The sequence below is a fragment of the Carcharhinus amblyrhynchos genome, chromosome 7 (genome assembly GCF_965287045.1).
Source record: "Carcharhinus amblyrhynchos chromosome 7, sCarAmb.v2.hapA, whole genome shotgun sequence".
NCBI lineage: Eukaryota > Metazoa > Chordata > Chondrichthyes > Carcharhiniformes > Carcharhinidae > Carcharhinus > Carcharhinus amblyrhynchos.
The window spans coordinates 93,696,888-93,712,244 of NC_137330.1; the positions used below are offsets into that span (position 1 = coordinate 93,696,888).

Consider the following 15,357-nt stretch of genomic DNA (forward strand, 5'->3'; position numbering starts at 1 on the left):
CACGCAGGACTGTAACTCGATGGGCATCAAGGAGACTAGACTGGATGTTCTGAATTAACTGGGGAGGGATGCAATTGTTTAATCCATTCTCTAAAAATGGTCCAAATCCAAATTTTTGACGAGTGCAAAAAAAGGTAATCCCATTCCACTTTATCAAAAGCCTTTGCCGCATCTATCTCAGGAAGAGGAGGAATTGAATGTGAATCCAGATTTTGAAAGGACATCTTAAAATTAGAGGATTGCCTTTCCTGTTTAAAATTTGTTGGGTCTGGAGAGATAATAGATGGAAGGATATGTTCAAGACAATAAGCTAAGGCTTTAGTAACAATCTTCACATCTGCTTTTAAACAGAAAATAGGTCGGTATAAACTGCAATGCAGAGGGTCCTTTTTGAAAGAAGATATCCCTCATGAAGGGTAGGAGGGAGCATTTTAGAGGGAAAGCATTCTGAGAAGAGACAACGATAATAGAGAAAGTTGTGATAAGAATGGTTTATAAAATTCTACAGGAAGTCCATCTGATCCTGGTGCCTTCTTATTCTGCATGGTTTTAATTGCCTTCAGTGTTTCATATTGGGAAAGCATGGGTATTTGTAATGCACTCAGTAATATTTTAGAGATGGGATGTTTGTTTACTTATTAGTCATAAGTAAGGCTTACATTAACACTACAATGAAGTTACTGTGAAATTCCTTTAATCGCTATATTTTGACACCTGTTCAGGTCAATGCCCCTAACCAGCATGTCTTTCAGACTGTGGGAGGAAACTGGAATACCCAGAAGAAACCCACACAGTGACATAAGCTGGGAATCAAACCTAGGTCCCTGGCGATGTGAGGCAGCAGTGCTAACCACTGTGTTGCTCCATGTAAATATTATCAAAATAAAATTGTGAAATAAACCAAGATTTGAAAGGGAGTCGAGGTACTAAGAGTGGAACAAAATAGTCTAAACTGATTACCTGATTATCAATGGTGGTTGACCCCATTGGGAGTGATGACAGGAGCACAGTGGTCAGCACTGCTGCCTCACAGCGCCTGGGACCCAGGTTCAATTCCTAGTTTGGGTCACTATCTGTGCAGAATCTGCACGTTCTCCCTGGGTGCACATGGGTTTCCTCTGGTTAGGTGCATTGGCCATACTAAATTCTCCCTTAGTGTACTCAAACTGGAGTGTGCTGACTAGGGGATTTTCACAGTAAATTCATTGCAGTGTTAATGTAAGCCTACTTGTATCACTGATAATAAATTTCAGTAATAAACTAAAAGGAAGAAGGCTGACAAAGCTGGTGATCCAAAGTCACCTGGACTTTCACTATGATATGATCAGAATACAAGCTTCACTGTTTAAGAGAGAGATTAAATCGAGCCAGACAATGTGTTCATAATACTGGCCTAGGTACAATAGCAGTTCCACTGAGAGAATTTGGTCAATCAATTGGGACAATTTTGAGGTATTGTGTTTGTTAAGTTGAACACAGTTAAGAAATCATTTGTCTTCACACTCTCCCATGCATTAGCACAGTTATTAGCTAAAGTATTGAGTTCAATAAAAGTATTTATTTGCGAGGAAATTAATTTAGTAAAAGCCAGCTTTTCAACTGAATTTTGATAGTAAATAACTTGGCTATATTATAATAGTGCATGAATTAGGAAGATTTTAAAGCATATGACTTAGTAAAGATATCAAGGCAAACACAGTTCTTTAGCACAATCCTGGAGTGGGGCTATCATCAGAGCCACATGTACAGAACTGTAAATAGTTCTTTTTTTAATGTGTGTTATAATCAATCTATGGAATACTTTCAGCTTGTTTGGACGAGTACTGCTCCAGCACTGCTGCCTCACAGCGCCAGGGACCCAGGTTCAATTTGGGCCTCGGGTCAGAGTGGAGTTTGCACATTCTCCTGTGTCTGCATGGGTTTTCCAAGGGTGCTCTGGTTTCCTCCCACATTCCAAAGTTGTATGGGTTAAGCTGATCAGTCATGCTGAATTTCTCCTTAGTGTCAGGGGGACTAGCAGGGTAAATGTGTGGGGTAACAGGGAGAGGGCCTAGGTGGGATTGTTGTTGGTGTAGGCTCGATGGGCCGAATGGCCCCCTCTAATCTGTAGGGATTCTATGAACAACATTTCCGTGGCTCACCATCATCCAGGACAGAACAACCCACTTGATTGGCATCCCATTCACTACCTTTAACATTTGCTTCCTTTACAACCAACACAGAGGCAGTGTGCCATCCACAAGATGCACTGGAACAATCACTGGTCACCAAGGCACCTTTGAGAGCACCGTACACACCCACAAACTCTAACACCTCAATCGACAAAGGTAGCAGATGCATGGGAACACCATCAACTCAAGTTCCTATCCAGGCAACATACCATCCTGACTTAAAATTGTCACCCCCACTTCTTTAATTGCATGAAAAACCTGGAACAACCTTCTTAGTAACACTGTAGGTGTAATTAGACCAGGTAGACTGCAGCTGTTCAAAGTGGTGCCTCACCACTACCTACTCAAGGGCATTTGGCTTTGGGCAACTGGCCCAGTCAGCAACACTCTCATCCCAGGAATTCATGAAATAAATGTCTAGTCATAGAGGCTGCCTAAAGATTCAGGGACAAGGACAAACTGCTGGTATTAGATTTAAACACACAAATCTATACTGGAATCAAGGAACCTTCTTTTAAACAAGATCTTCAAAACAGAGTACCTAAATAGGCCTAGCTGGACCATTGGCTAAACATTGCATCAAGGTTTAAGGACAAAAACGCTAATAGTTGATTTGGTACAAATACTGAATTGGAATACAAACATCAAACCAATTTTTATTTGCTATTTAAGCCACATTTTCAAGTCAGCAACAAATGGTACATGAAACTGCAGAGAATTTCTCTTTGATATTAATTATTTTATACTTCGAAGCAAATTTGTATTGTTTCAAATGCATGAGTTTAACCATAAACGGTTAAACATTTACTAATGTTACATCTCATACTATAACAGAGATACCTAATGTCTCAAAATTTAATCTAGATTGCTAATTAGCTTTAACTTGCCTTCAGTTAAATTTGACTAGATCTACAATTCAATCCTCTTTTTCTTCCTCTCCCTAAGGTATCAATTTAAACACCAATTATCCAACAAACTCATCACATTCTCCAACATCTAAATTGTGTATTTTCAGAGTTTTTGCACAAATATTTCAAAATCTAATGAGATTTACTGGGGGTGGAAGAAGTTATTATAATATATATCTACTAGAGGACAAACACATATCTCTGTACAGGGCATTCATGGTGAACTTCAGGCAGCTATTTGAGTATAATGCATTTTCTTGCACGTTCTTTTTATTTGCATTTACAAATCAATTAGGTCTAGCATATTCGTAACAATTGCAATCATATGCTTATAGCTTTGATTAGAATAATTTGCCCTTTTTAAAAATACAGGTGTATTTGTATAATGCGCTCAGACCATGTTTTATCGATGCTTCTTCTGTTCAAAGTATTTAAAGATTATCATAACCTGCAGGGGAACACACCGACTTGGTTGTACATTAAAAAAAAACACCATAAAGGCAGGGAAATTTCAAGTTCTAACTGACCAATTAAATTCAAGATTTTAAAGCCTGAAACGCAAGATGGACAAAACTTTACACGTTGAATTTCAGCCCAAAAGGACGGGATTAAACTCCCTGATAGTTAAATATTAAGCAGTTTAGAGTGTCTCCATCCAATTCCTGAACTAAGATGATGTCAGGGAACTGGGCAAAAAAAAACTTAATTTGACAATCTCAAAGACCATTAAGAAATTGGCCAGAAAGATAAGACGATACAGTGGTGGCTGGACTTCGAAGACTGGTGAAACATAGATGGAGCTATTCTTTGCCTCTCCAACTTCTAAATCTGACATGTGAGTGCTTGGTGAAAAGAAAAACATGCCTTTGCATTATGTGAGGAAACCTTGAATCTCCCATTTTGAAAAATAGTGCTAAGTTCTTAGGGTGAACCTCAGTCGTTCCCCTCGTGTTGTAACACAGTACAGTCTTTAATGCTACAATTGTTGCAGCTGGATGGCAAAACACCATGGTGACAAAATAAGATGAGTGATAGCCACAAGACAGCTTTACAAGGATTAGGTCAATTTTCCATCACTACATATTCCAAGAGCTATGTCATCCAAATCCCAGTCTTTGGATCTGCTATTCTCCGGATTTATTCACGTTTTTCACAGTATGATTCATCATATTTGCTACACATTGTGACGGGATGACTTCACAAAAGCAGACACATCAAGATCATGGCCGTTGTTGCACTGTTCCCATAAGGTCTACAAAAAGTTGGAAAAGGAGAGTTAGTTTGCTTTAGCACTGATGTTTCAACATTAAGAACCGCTTAACTCTTAGTTGTAATGATACAGGATTGAACGTGATTTCAATGATGCAGACCTTACTCTTCACATAATGGAATAAAGGTCGAATGCACAGACAGGTTACAATTTGTATCCAAAATTGCTTGCTCTATTTTAATAAACTAGGAAGTTATTTTTAAACACTAGATAGTATTTCAGAAAAAAAATACTCAGCAGAAGTACTCAATGTTTATAGATGTAGTCACCCCACAGCTTGAGTATGCAGGGAGAAGGGGAATCGGTGATTACCAGACGGTCAAAAAGAAATAGACAAGTTTAGAAGAGCAATAGTGAGGGGAACAGAGGTGTTTCTGCAGCTGCAGACATGAATCCTGGAAGGCGGACACATTGAATAATTTTAAGACAAAAGTACATAGATTCTTTTTGGGCAAGGATATCAGAGGTCATTGGAAGCAGATAGGAATGAATAACTTGGATAACAAACAAATCAACTATAATTTTATCTAATGGCAGAGCAGGTTCAAAGGACTGAATGGTCTACCTCTGTTATTTCATGTCTCAAAAGTAGTAGAATTATCCTCAGTGCTACAAGCAAGTGAATACAGAATAGGAGAATAAAACAGATGAATGCACGCAAGATTTCTATTCTTGGGATTTTGGATCTGACTCTGGAGGTGATGGGACCAATAGAAGCTGGAATTGTTGCACCCGAACAGAGCTGGGACTGTGCTTCTTGTGTTTTGCTAGTGTTGTTGGGGAGGATTCAAATGGACTCAGCAGGAGTGTGGAAACAAAGAGAAAATACCAGAGGGGATAACAAGGTTACAAAATACTGGGAGACACAGATAGCACTAAAATAGAGAATATCAAGTTCATAGGTGGGTTCAGAGTAAGGGAGATATTATAGAATCTAAATCAGGTTTATTGTGCATATATGTAATTGCATGGAGTATGGTAAATAAGACTGGTGCGTTACAGGCATATAATGTTGCAGCAAAACACAGGCCTGATCAAGGAAGGGCAGGACTGGGTGTTAAATATCCCTGGATACAAAGTGTTTAGGGAAGATAGGAAAGAAAGAAAAAGCGGAAGGGTTTGGTAATATCGATTAAGGAGAGCATTATTGTGCTGGAGAAGTCAAGGACAGAATTGATTTGCTAGAGAGTTAAGGAACAAAAAGGATGCAATTACATTGTTCGGTGTGGCCCAAAGATCACCAACTCATGGGAATGTAGAAGAACAAATTTGCAAGGAAATTACAGCGAGTTGCAAAAATTACAAAGTACTTATAATGGGGATTATTATAGACTGGTTTAGTGGTAGTGCAGAGGGCAAAGTGAAGCAAGAGTTCTTATAGTGTGTTCAAGAGTATTTTCTATAGCAGAATGTGTCCAGTACTACAAGAAAGGAAGCACTACTAGGCCAAGAATGAGATGGACCAAGCAAATAAAGTGTCAATGGAGAACATTTTGGAGGCAGCCATCATTGTACCTGAGATTTAGGAGGACCATGGAAAAGGACAATACACAATCCAGAGTATGAGTAATTAACTGATGGAGAGTGAGGTACGAAGCAAATATCTGGGCTGAATAAATTGGAGCACAAGGTTGGCCGGAAATATGGTTGCTGAACAATGGGCTTTCGCAAAAAGAAGCAGATTCGGGCACAGTCAAGATATTGTCCCTCAAAAGGGAAAGGTAGGGAGGTCAAATAAGTCATGAGCTCCCTGAATGACACAGGAGATAGAAATTAAGATAAAGAATAAAAGATGTAACTATGGCTAGATTCAGGTGGAAAATACAAACTGAAAATCAAGCTGAATATGAAAGGTTCAGAGGGGTGGTAACAAAGCACATAAGAGAAGCAAGGAGGGAGCATGTAGGCAGCTAACATACCTTAAGAAAATAATATTCAAGCAAAATGGATGTTTCTGTAAAATAGTTGCTGTGTTTCAAAATAATTTAAAATATTTTGAGGCATAAAGTATCAAAGGTACTATTTCCAAGGTCCGGCACCCTCTGGAGCAAGACATTGTTGGATTTTTACAGATTTTATATCCAAAATCTGGCAGTTGCACCAACGTCCAGTTACTCAAATTGTATTATTGTTTTCTTTGCGGACAGTCATGGCTGAAGATACCCTCAAGATAACCTAATTAGTGACTGCCACCACCATTTTTAAAACTCTTACATGGGATATGGACGTTGTTGGCTGGGCTGGCATTATATTGCCCATCTCTAATTGCCTTTGGGCTGAATGGCTGGCCGGGTCATTTCAGAGGGTATTTAAGAGTCAATCACATCGTTGTGGTCTGGAATCATATATAAGCCAGACCGGATAAGGATGGCAGATTTCCTTCCTTAAACAGCACTGGTGAACTACATGGGTTTTTATAACAAATCGACAATGCTTTCATGTTCCAGATTTTTTACTGAATTTAACTTTCACCATCCTCTATGGCGGGATTAATATTTGGGTCCCCAGTGTATTATGCCGAGTCTGTGGATTACTAGCCCAGTGGAATACCATTATGCCACTGCCTCCCGTTGACAACAGCATCAGATGCAGAGGAACACGACCATGCAAAAAGTGAAGGCCTGGCAATATAGCTCCAAGTGAGGATGGTGAGTGGCTTGGAGGAGAGCTTGCAGTCGATGAAAATCCCGCTTCTCCATGTGTACTTACACCACATGGACGACAGCAGTTCAAGGCAGCAACTCACCACCATCTCAAAGGCAATTAGAGATGGGCAATAAATGATGGCCTAGCCATTGACAGCTACATCCCATGAACGAATAAAAACAATTGTAAAACAGCATGTCGTTCACCAGCCTTTAAACGTGAGTGTTCCTGTTTCATGTCTGCGCAAGCATTTTCCAAGCCAACAAAAGCCACCGAGCAATAGCTAAACAGTTAAGTTCTCTATTAGAAAAACGTCCTGATTTTGGACATTTCCAGTTTTCAGACAGCTGGATTTTGGTTGTTATACCTGTATATAAATAAAACTACTATTTACAGAAAAACAATAAAGGTAGACATTTTGTAGCATTTTCTAATTTTAAAAGTGAACAGTTAGACAATTACCTACAATTTCAAAATATGAACTAATAGCCAGGATATGACTTACTCTAGCTGCCCTTGTGATGCTGTTTGGAGAATTCAACGCTACCAACTGGCTTAAGATGTGATGCATTTCTTTTCTGGATGTCTTGGCAGGTTCCACTACTACACAAAACAAAGAATTATTCCATTGTTATGTCAACACAGAAACTTTCAGCTGTTCAGTCAGATACAGGAACACTTCAGAAAGTGGTACTTCCTCAGTTAAAACCTGATCCCAAATCAGCAACCCTGACCCATATTTTCTCCTCAGTCATTATGTAACTTGCAAGTTCGCATGCAAGAAAAACTTTTCATACTTGCACTTAATTAATTCTGGCACAAGGATAGAGATTATCATTTTATTTCACATTCAACGGACATCTAATGTTTTAATCACTTTTTGTCATGAATTTTCAAAAAGAACTTTAAATTCCCTGTTTTGATGCAAAGATTAATTTCCCCTTCTTTGCCATGCAGATAAATTTCATTTTATTTTGGAAGAATAATGTTCGTGCCTTTTGACAATACTTGGGAGGAAAGAATTCCAACCTGGACAGTCTATTAAGAATAGAGGATTAAAAGTACACAGGAGAGACCTCCTACTCCATCTAGCTTCTCCTCAATGACTGTGATGCTTTAAGCGCAATATAAGTATTCACTACCCACCCAGAATCATGTAATCTCCTGGAAAAGATAAATATATTTTTTGCAATGTTGATTGAGATAAATATTGAGTGGGAGAGATTTGATAGAGGTATGAAAAATGTTCCCACTGGTGGATCGAGACTAAGAGGACACAGATTTAAGGTGATTGACAAGAAAAGCAAACGGAGACAGGTGGAAAACTGTTTTTATGCAGCAAGTGGCTAGAATCTGGAATGCATTACCTGAGTGAGGTGAAGGCAGGTTTAAATGAGGGTCTGAAGAGGGACTTGGGTAATGATCTGACAAGGAAGATCTGACAAGAAAGAGCTATCAATCTGTCAGTCCTTTCCGTGCAGGGCTATGGAGGGGAGGGAGTGGGTGGCACTAGGTATATTGCTCCTTTGGAGTGCCAGCTCAGACACAATGGGTTGAATGGCTCCTGCTATGCTGTACTCATTCTGTGATTCTGGAGGAGAATTTCAGGGCTGTTATACAAAATAATGTCATAGGATCTTTTACATCTACAACAGGGCAGACAGAACCTTGGTTTCATGTCTCATCCAAAAGGTAGTGCTCACAACAATCCAGCACTCCCTCAGTACTATATACAAATTAGGATATTCAGTCCCTTTGAGCCTGCTCCATCTTTCAATAAGATCATGGCTGACCTGATTCTGGGTGTAATTCCACATTTTGCCTAGCCCTAACCTCGGACTCTCTTGTTAATCAAGAATCTATCTACCTTTATCTTAAAGATATTCAATGACCCTGCCTCCACCATTCTCCAGGGAGGATAGTTTTAAAAACTCAACAAACATCTTTCCTTCTACATCTTTAAAGGGAGACCCCTTACTTTTAAACTGTGCTCCTAAGTTCTAGTCTGTCTCACAAGGGAAAACATTCTTCCAGCATCCACCCAGCCAAGTCCTCTTTGGATCGTGTATGTTTTACCTCTCATTCTAATCTCCAATGGAAATAGGCCCAGCCTCTCCAATCTTTTCTCCTGTAGATTCTCAGGAATTTTGGTTTCATCAGTCAATTGAAACCTTACAATGATGTGGTTAAGATTACCCAGGTGCTCTATACCATTTTAGGTTGCCCTTTACACGCTGGGGTGGGCGGGGGGAGTGGATTCTCTCATTGGATTCCCGCAAATTTTCTGGCGGGTCCTGTTGGGAGAATCGCATGTCGGCCATTTTGTGTGTCTCCCGGAGCCAGGGAGCAGGTGCAGTCGGGACCGTGCTGGAAATCGGCAAGAAGAGAAGTGATTTTAATCTGTTTTAAATGTAGTTTAAATATCATTATCGGTCCTGGCATGGAACTTGCCGGGCCCAATAGCATCTCCCATCACGCTAGGAGTATTTCACTCCTGCGGGGTTTAGAGTTGCTCCCCACATTCAAGTAACTGTGCGGGGGGAGGGGGGGATGGGAAAAATTGCCACTGCCGGGTGCGGGGGGCTCGACATTGGGGTGCTCCAAGACTGGGCTGGAGAGAGAGAGGTGCTGGAGGGGCAGCACTGCAGGGGTTCTGGGTTGGCCAGCAAACAGGGAGACTGACAGATTGGAGCCACTATGCATACGCTGGTCCGGAGCTGTCAGACTCCAGTGCGAATAGACCACCACCACCACACCCCCCCCACGTTTTTAATGATATTCACGATTGTGACCTCTGCATTGCACAGAGTGATGAGATTCAGATTTGAAGTTGCACTGAAAAAAACAGTCGTGATCTAGGCTAGTTTTCCTGCCAATTCAGCACTTTTGGGAGAATTGCTCCCTAGACCTACTCAATGATTGCATCAATTCCTCTGAGTCATTGACATGCAAAAACTTTCATCAAGATGCAAAAACTTGGACTGTAAAATTCTACGATTCCTAGGTGTGGTCATTTTGCCTCTTGTGCCCACTGTGTACTCCTAATTTTTCCCACAGCCCTGCAAATTTATTACATGTTAAGAATACAAACAATTTTCTTCTGAAAATTACTACTGAATCTGCTTCCACCACCCACTTAGGCAGTGCATTTCAAACCATAACATTTGCAGCGTAAAATATTTTTTTCCCGTTTTGGTTTATTTGTCAATTATCTTAAGTATATGTCCTTTGCTAACAAGAGTTAGAAATTCAGCTTATTAGAAACAATCAATGCAAGGTTAAATGGTCTACCGGATTGTTGCTGAACTTGGAGATGTACGTAGGGATGATCAAGCAGTGCAGCAATAGATATCCTCTCCTTAGGATTCCTTATCAAGCATTTCTATTAATAGAAAATAAGTTTTAACTCATGTAATACAACAAGGGATCACACTAGAAGATATTTAGTCATATTAAGTGCACTAACTTGCAGATAATAGCAATATCAAATATCAGCCTCTCAAATGTTTTGCTGTTTCAAATCTTATATAGCAAATTAAAGATCACTTCATTATTTTTATATTCTCAATAAATTAGATTACACTGTTTAAACTTGGACTTTTATTGCTCCATTTAGAAAAATAAATGTATCAAGTATGGAATCATATTTACTTTTTCTCTCTCCAATGAACAGATGCAAGACTTAAACCCAGGTAATTGCATCTTAGAACCACAAACTATTGGACTATAGAAGAAAGCTATTTGACTCGTTGCTTTGGTACTGGCTTTTTGATATTTTGGCAGACAGATTTAAAACTAAACCCGCTGTTCCATGAAATTCCTTCAGTTCTGTGTCTTCCCCGCTTCAACTATTTATCTAATTTTCCCCTAAAAGATGAAATGACTTTCTGCTTTAATTACTCCCAGTGGCATATCATTCCATGGTTCAAAAACTTATTGCACAAACATATGCTCCCTAACCTCTCTCCTCATGGTCAGTAACAATTTAAAATGGAGGAGTCTCTGTTCTATGAAAGTATTTTTACATTTCCACTGTATCTTTTACTTAGGTGAAAAGTTTCACAATCTAAAATATCATCTCATATCAGCTATTCATCTTTAGAATCTTCATGGGAAATCTATACAATAGATGGACTGTTGCCACATTGTAAGTTTTAATTGAAAGATGTAACACAAACATTTACAATATGTGTAATCAGACAGGTATAAACTAATTGTAAGCTTCCAACACCTCACAATGGCACAGCGTAGTTTGAAATCTCTTTTCTCTCCAATTCCAATCTTCATGGTGCTTTTCATTTGATGGGAAGGCAAATTAGATTTTATTTGTAAAATTAAAATTTATAGTTCAGTTAATTTTTTTACAAGCCACGAGGACAATTAGGGATGGTCAACAAATGTTAGCCTTGCCAGCGGTGCCCACACCTTCTGAATGAGTAAAGAAAAAAGTGCACATTGGCTACCATGGATTTCCATTTGATTGGTCCATGATTTGAATGTACTGTAGTGAGTTGCCATTGCCTTCTGATCAAGCAGTGCAGCAATAGATATCCTCTCCTTAGGATTCCTTATCAAGCATTTCTATTGGTAGAAAATAAGTTTTAACTCATGTAGCAGAACAAGGGACCACACTAGAAGATATTTAGTCATATTAAGTGCTCATCAGGAAACTCCCCCGCTCTTGCTGCCTGTCAACAGATCAGTTAGGAGTCAATCACATTGCTGTGGTTCTGGAGTCGCATGTAAGCCAGACCAGGTAAGAGTGGCAGATTTCTTCCCTGAAGGACATCAGTAAATCAGATGGGATTTTACAAGAATTGATGAGAGTATTATTGCCATTACTGAGATTAGCTTTTTAACTTTTTAAATTCAGATTTTATTAACTTAATTTTAGTTCCACTAATTGCCATTGTGAGATTTGAACCCATACCTCTAGACATTAACCTAGGTTTCTGGACTACTAGGCCAGTGATATTACCACTATGCTAGCATCTCGGAGGTCATGGTACCTAAAGGAGGTAAAGAAGGATTTCAAGATGACTTTAAAGTAAGTGTTGTTTTAAACAATTTATTTGACAGAACATGGCATACCTTCAGTACATCAAGAAGATCTTTTTCTGGAATAGCAGGGAATTGTATTTCATAGCTTAGGTCTGTAATAGCTTGTAATTTGCTGATATGATTTGTAAGGTGCTGAAATGGAGTTTTCCCATAAGTCATGTAGTACAAAATACAGCCAAGGGACCACACATCACTCTTTGGGCTTATCTGCAATAAAGTGCAAGGTGAAATTTGTAATATTATGCAATTTCATGAGTAGATACCTTTTGGTACGGCAACAATCTTGGTGAAATAGTTCAATACGACAAGCCATTAACTTTCTTAAATTAACATTTTCCTTTTTACTTCTAAGTGGTCAAAGATGATATACGCAACAAAAGGCAAATGATACCACATTCGTATGCTGTTTCTACACTGTAGATCGGCTAACCTAAATCAGACTTGCAGTTCAGAAAATGGCATTGACATGGCCAAAATAATAGTATAAGCTACGAGATAACAATTTTGAAAACAAGCCTATAGCTATTTCCAATCCACCTTCTGATGAAAGATTATCAATCTGAAACGTTAATGTTCTTCTTCCTCCATAGAAGGTACCTGCTTTGCTGACGATTCAGTATTTTGTGTTTTTAATCCCAATTACTGGTAATCTTTAGCAAGCATGTTATGCTGCACAGATTTAAGTCTCCATTTGTATCTTGCCCAGGTGATAGCCACTTTCTTTAACCAGTTCAAATTTTATCTTTGCTGGTTTTAAAGTTGAGAAATTGCAGGAATATAGTAATGAGATGCACCAGTTGGAGTTAGATACCAGCTGAGAATTTCTTTGTGGCTTCTCCCACTCTGATGTAGTGATTTTGAGAGCAGAAGACCCAAAATACCCAATGTTGGCACTTAAAAATAATACTTAACAGAATAAGTGGACTTCAGCTAAAAGCAGGGTTTCCCTCTGTTTGGGTATCAATGGAAGCAGAGTTGGATATTGACATCAGTGATGTGGGACTGCTGGGATTTAACTCCATGGTGAAGGATACCATTTATTTGATTTCACATCACTGTGGAAGGAAAACCTAGGATTTAGCAGAACGGGATTGGGTGAGACATAGAAGATGAGAAGTGGCTCATTGGTGGATTGTTATATTCTGTCAATAATGAGCGGAGCAGTACAGCATTGACTTAGTTACACAACATGACTTGGAGCATTACAAGTCAGGCTGGTTTGGTTTGTAACTTTGCATGATGTATCTGCAAACTTGAAATTTGAGAGTAGATTTTCATTTCCATTGCCCAGGCAGTAATCTGGCAGACAGATCGCCTTTATAATTCTCAGAAATAAATGGGAGGGGTGCACATTGCAAAACAAAAGGCCATGTTTACTAAATGATAAAGGATCCACTCATCAGATTACTGCTTTGTCTGTGAAGGTAAAAATCTACCTCAACATTTTGCTGTTAGTTCCTGGAGATGCACTTTTGTTCATCTGAGAATCATTCTGGACTCATCATTGTCAGATAACAGAGAAATACTAACATTGTATACATCATCAAAAAAAAGTTAATAATTGTAATGATTAGAGCTTTTATTAATTCCCAAATTAGGGTAAGAAAATATGCCTCTCAATCCAAAAAGTATTTGAAACCTGAAGCTACAGAAGCTTTAAAAGGTGTGATCAGTGCAAAATTTAATTCAGCCAGATGTTAAAGATGCATTTGAAAAAAAGTTCACATTGCTCTACATCTGGATCACTTGTTGTCTAAGTCAGAATGATGGGGGGACAAAAGATCCAACCTCAAGCTTCTGGGAGAGGCTGAAATCTTCAACTAAACATTTCAAAGGGCAGCACAGTAATTAGCACTGCTGCCTCATAGCAGCAGGAACCCAGGTTCAATTCAGGCCACAGGTGACTGTGTGGAGTTTGCAAATAGTCCCTGTGTCTGTGTGGGTTTCCTCCAGGTGGGCCGGTTTCCTCCCACCGTCCAAAGGTTTTTGGGTTAGGTTGATTGTCCGTGCTAAATTGCCCCCTAGTGTCAGAGGGATTTAAGGGGTAAAAATGTGGGGTTACGGCCTGAGAGGAATTGTTGTCAGTGCAGGCTCAAAAGATCAAATAGCCTCTTTCTGCACTGCAGGGATTTTATGATTCCATGAAAGATGCTACAAGGCATAAAATAACAATGTAATTGAAAAATGTAATTGTTCAGAATAATTTTTTTGTCTAACACTATTTTGTATTTTAGAAATTAAGTTGAGGAAACAGGGCAGACATTTTCAAAAAAAATGAGTTATTATTTAATTGATTTAAAAAATGAGAATAAAACATTTAGAAAAAATGTGTTTCCATTATAAATGCTGACAAAAATGATGTCACATAAGAACTGAAAGCCATACAAAAATAGTTTTAATATACTAGTTGCAATTGTACTGCTCATGAGGAGTTGAAAAGTAAAGTGGAAAATGGTTAGTGAGTAAATGAAGTTGGCTTGCATCAGTAAAAAACTGAGTTTTAGCTAGTGATAGAAGGTTTTGAAATAGTAATTGGATTACTATCAAAACAAATGAAAATAGTTTTTTTTCACAACTGCATTTTGTATAGTATTGTTCAACACAAGTCATAGAACATGACCCATGTATTGTGGGTCTCTGATAACGGTCATTGATTTCCCTCTGCTGGTTGTATAAATGCTCTTTTGGTTTGCATTTTTTTTTAATCTTTAAAGTGGTTTATACTGTGTTCCACCCCTGCTGTATATTGTTAGTTTGCTTTCTAACTCTCTCTTGTCAATGGGCAGAGCAGGCATGGAGGTGTGGGAAAGTTAAGCATGATGGCTGGTGAAGGAATCCAGCAAGAACTATAGGAATGTTTGAGCAATTGCCATTTCTTGGTCAGTTTGAGGTCTTCCCCATCTTCCAATAACACATTTGCTCTAGATGTCTGTTATACCTCAGAAAGCCCGCCTGGAAAGGAACATAGTTTATTTACTGAATGCAAAGTAAAACCACTATCTTGGTACACACACGAGTCCCTGCCGGGGGCAAGTAGTTCTGCAGGCCCAGTCCTGGGTCAGCCTTATCAAAGGCTCAGGTAATAAGTTCTAGCTGGGAAGGCCATTGCCTGTTACCAGGAGAATTCATGCCCAATGAGCCTCACAGGGAAATCAATCGATGATTTCCCTATGGATCTCGTGGGGGTTATCACAATGTCCATCTCTTATTCCTGCTTGATGGGATTAGTTGATGTACACACACTCTCTGCTACTCACTGTCTGCTTACTTCACTTTCATTTGAACCAGATACCTTTCTTTA

General features: G+C 39.0%; 1 protein-coding gene across 1 annotated transcript in view; it reads right to left on the reverse strand.

The window, feature by feature from the left end:
- Positions 1-2,848: 2,848 nt before the first annotated feature.
- Positions 2,849-15,357, reverse strand: part of ttk (ttk protein kinase) — a 50,603-nt gene continuing 38,094 nt past the window's right edge. The window contains exons 19-22 of the mRNA XM_080193373.1: positions 12,087-12,263; positions 10,287-10,377; positions 7,501-7,598; positions 2,849-4,331 (exon numbers count right to left, since the gene is read on the reverse strand). Coding sequence (XP_080049499.1) covers positions 4,254-4,331; positions 7,501-7,598; positions 10,287-10,377; positions 12,087-12,263 — 444 coding nt within the window. The 3' untranslated portion in view covers positions 2,849-4,253. The remainder of the gene's footprint in view (positions 4,332-7,500; positions 7,599-10,286; positions 10,378-12,086; positions 12,264-15,357) is intronic.